The 3,598-nt window shown below is 33.7% G+C and overlaps 1 protein-coding gene across 1 annotated transcript; it reads left to right on the top strand.

Annotated features, from left to right (window-relative positions):
• The first annotated feature begins 1,264 nt into the window (after window positions 1-1,264).
• Window positions 1,265-3,082, top strand: LOC149530972 (acid phosphatase 1-like). Its single transcript, XM_089809188.1, has 3 exons — window positions 1,265-1,622; window positions 1,700-1,909; window positions 2,568-3,082. The coding sequence occupies exons 1-3, from the start codon at window positions 1,270-1,272 to the stop codon at window positions 2,743-2,745; spliced, it is 741 nt and encodes a 246-aa protein (XP_089665314.1). The 5' UTR covers window positions 1,265-1,269; the 3' UTR covers window positions 2,746-3,082.
• Window positions 3,083-3,598: the final 516 nt, after the last annotated feature.

The raw sequence follows: 3,598 nt of genomic DNA, 5'->3' as shown, positions 1-3,598 counted from the left end.
TGCAAATTTCCTTTGCAACTCCATAAAAATTTCTAAAAACAAAGATTTTCATCCAATTGTGGAAGTCACGATCACCATCTTTGTCCAAGTTTCCTGAATGCTAAGCTGCTCTCTATAATTAAGAGGCAGACTCAAAACTGGAAGAATTATTGGCAGACATTGTATACAACCAGTGCACATCTACCTGGTTGTTCTTCATATCCTTCTCCGCAGTATTAACAAGTGTTATCTCCAAACGTCAATTTGCAGCGACAGGGACCTCAACTGCTTATGCTGTAGACATATGTGCACATTATTTTGTCCCAGATGTCATTCGCATGTGACCACATAGAGATGCCGCTAAATATAATAAATCTTAGACTGCATAGAGATGCGGCTAAATATAGTGTTGTTCAGTGTGTAGCATGCCATGTAATTTACCCTTTTTGTATTCTACATCACAGCTTCTTCAACATACTGACAAATACCTTGAGAATCACGCGGTCTCCTGCATTGGTAGTGAGAAACCCATCTGCCAGCTCTCTGCAACACCAGTCAAAGATGGGAAAAATAATTTACACCAATGTTTTAGGTAAAAAATATGCAATTTTCCTATAATGAACATAGGAAAATAAACTTGTGAATGAAAATCACACAGTTTCATTGGCTAGCTAGAAGAAGTTTAATAAAGGTTTAAGCATACAACCTCGGCTATATGGGAGGAATTAATAATACTAATTTTAATATCCTAGTGAATAATTTTTATAAACAAGAGAATAGAAAACCATTCAAATCACTTTTTAGATTTAATGAAATTCTAGTGGTGGCTAGAGGCGTCCAAATAAAAAAAATTATAAATTTTTAATGCAACTGCTTCTTTCTTCCCAGTCAGCGAAAAAACCCAAATGAAAAGATAAAACACGCATTTTGATTAAGCACATTTGATTCTCCTCAATTTCCCTGGCCCTAATGGGTACAATTACGAAAGCTTCACATGTCACGCCAAAACATTATGTTTTTAGTTATTTTATATAACAATTACATTTCTTTTGTTTAAAAAAAAATCTCTAGGCGGAAAAATAATTTAAAAAAATTAAAGCTAGGTATGACCCACCTGGAGATTATCAAGACCACAGAAAATAGCACATGTATAGAATGTGAGCTTTCTTTTACTCTTCATTGAAATAATGCAATTAAAAATTAAAAAAACAATTTTGTTAGGTTTCCCGGTTTCTATATAAGACCAAATGCAAATGGCCTAAGACGAAGAAACTTTCGCCTTGAGTTACAATGGGCAGACGCAGCTTTCTCCCCTTTATTCTCATCTTCTTTCTCGTTGGGTTGGGAAAAGAGGGGTCATGTACTGCAGTTAGGCATTCTGTGAATGGGTGCTCTGCTTGGAGAACCAGCGTTGAGAGTAACAATGCGAGAGGTTGGGAAGTGGTTCCTAGCCGTTGCGTTTCTAACGTTGGGAAATACATGGAGAGAGGACAATACTCTCTCGATTTCAAAGTAGCCGTTGAACAAATCCTCGCTTACGTTAACGATCTGGAGTTGCATGGCGACGGCAAAGATGCCTGGGTTTTTGACATTGACGAAACCACATTATCCAATCTGCCGTACTACAGAAACCACCAATACGGGTACTCAAGTTGTTTGTTATTATTATTATTAACTATTTTGTGCATAATTTTTTTTCATGAGTCAGGCAGTTGTGCAGGGGAGAGACATACAATTCAACGTCGTTCAACGCATGGGTAGCGGAAGGAGCGGCCCCTGTTTTGCCCTCGGCGTTGCAGTTGTACAACGCTTTGTTGAAAAAACGAGTTAAAATATTTTTCCTCACCGGAAGAGACGAAGATTATCGTGAGGTCACAACGAAGAATCTTAAGCGAGCTGGTTACAAAAAGTGGTCCGGCTTAATACTGAGGTGCGTTGATCTCACTTATAACCGCTCTATTCGAAAGTCGTTCTTCTAATAATGAATTATAGGTTTTTTAATATTATTTTTATGTTAGTGATAAATTATGCAGTATGGTCTGAAATATTGATGGAAAAATTAATATATAATGAATTTCAGAAGTACTTATACTACATCAATGGATTTTAGAAATCTGGTAGATCTCATTGACCCATGTTTGATAAATAAAAGTTCACAAGAACCCAGTTCTTATGAGAGTGAATATAATACTTACATTGATGAAAAAACTAGCACGGAATCAATGTAAATATGATGTAGCGTGATGCTGAAAGTTGATGATAAAAAATTTTACACAATCAAATCTAAAAATAGATATATTAATTCTAAAAGTATTTATACTATATCGATAGATTGTGGAAATCTGATAGATCTCATTGACCTATGTTTCATCAATAGTGAATCACAAGAGTTCATTTATTACTAAAACAAATAGAAATGACTTTTACCTAGGTCATCCATTCTAATACTATTTCAACTAAAACATGCTTAACTACAAACTTTTCTCCATGATTAATCTCACTCGTAACCTCATTTATAAAACCTTACAAAACCCCATAAAGAAATACATCAAATTAATTTTTTAATGGCGGCATGTTTTATATTGCAGGGGCGACAGTGATCAGGGAACGACAGCAGTGGAATACAAATCGGAGAAGAGAGGGCAGCTTGTGAAGAAAGGTTTTCTCATCTGGGGAAATGTTGGAGATCAGTGGAGCGACTTGACTGGAAGAAATGTGGGCTCTCGCACTTTTAAGATTCCAAATCCCATGTATTATATCAGCTAGAACTCATCATCAAATTAAATTTACAGGTCTCTTGGTTGTATTCAATTTCATTGAGATTTTAGAGACGTATTGAATTCGATTGCAGAGAGATTTTAGGCGGTTTCGGTGGGGTTTTAATTTTGGATTGTGTTTTGGCCGTGGAGAATTGCGAAAGATTCGTACGTCCGTTCTCCATCATTAATGTTGGACACTTCTTGCAGAATGGTATTGAGTGATGTGAAATGGAGAAGAAAAATAATGAATGCACATGGGACTTTATTAAAGATATTTGTTTTGGAAAGAGAACCAGTCAATGGACAGAACGTGATAAGCAATTAAAGTGTTTATGATTTTTCAACATTAGGGTTCAATGATGTGGATTTTTTAATATTTCTAACCTCTACAATTAATTATTTTATCGAACGGGCCATAGAAAATTGGATTTTATCATTTTTCATTTTTCGAATGTAGGAGATTCGGCAGGTCACCTGAACTGCAATTTATGGTAGATTCAATTTGAAATGCCTATGATGTGTTGGAAAATTTAAGGACTTAAAAAAAATATTAATAGTACTGAGTAAACCAATCACTAATTTTTGTTTAATTTTAATTAAAAATGTTCAAATAATTATTTATAATTTGAAGATTTTATATTATTGTAGTGGATAAGATTTAAGGCTAAGAGATTTGAATATTGAAGATTAAAAATTTAATAATTTATAAATAATAAATAAATATGATTTAAGATTAATATTATTTTTATTTTAAAACAAAAGTGAATTCAAACATATTAATTAAAGAAACAAGTTGTTTTAAAATTTGTTATACATATATCTAAATAAAATTATTATCTAGGTACAATATAATTTTAAAG

This window comes from Cupressus sempervirens, chromosome 11, assembly GCF_028749045.1.
Source record: "Cupressus sempervirens isolate cs-2001-9-10 chromosome 11, ASM2874904v1, whole genome shotgun sequence".
In the NCBI taxonomy this organism is placed as follows: Eukaryota; Viridiplantae; Streptophyta; class Pinopsida; order Cupressales; family Cupressaceae; genus Cupressus; species Cupressus sempervirens.
This window is presented reverse-complemented; position numbering and strand designations above follow the sequence as displayed.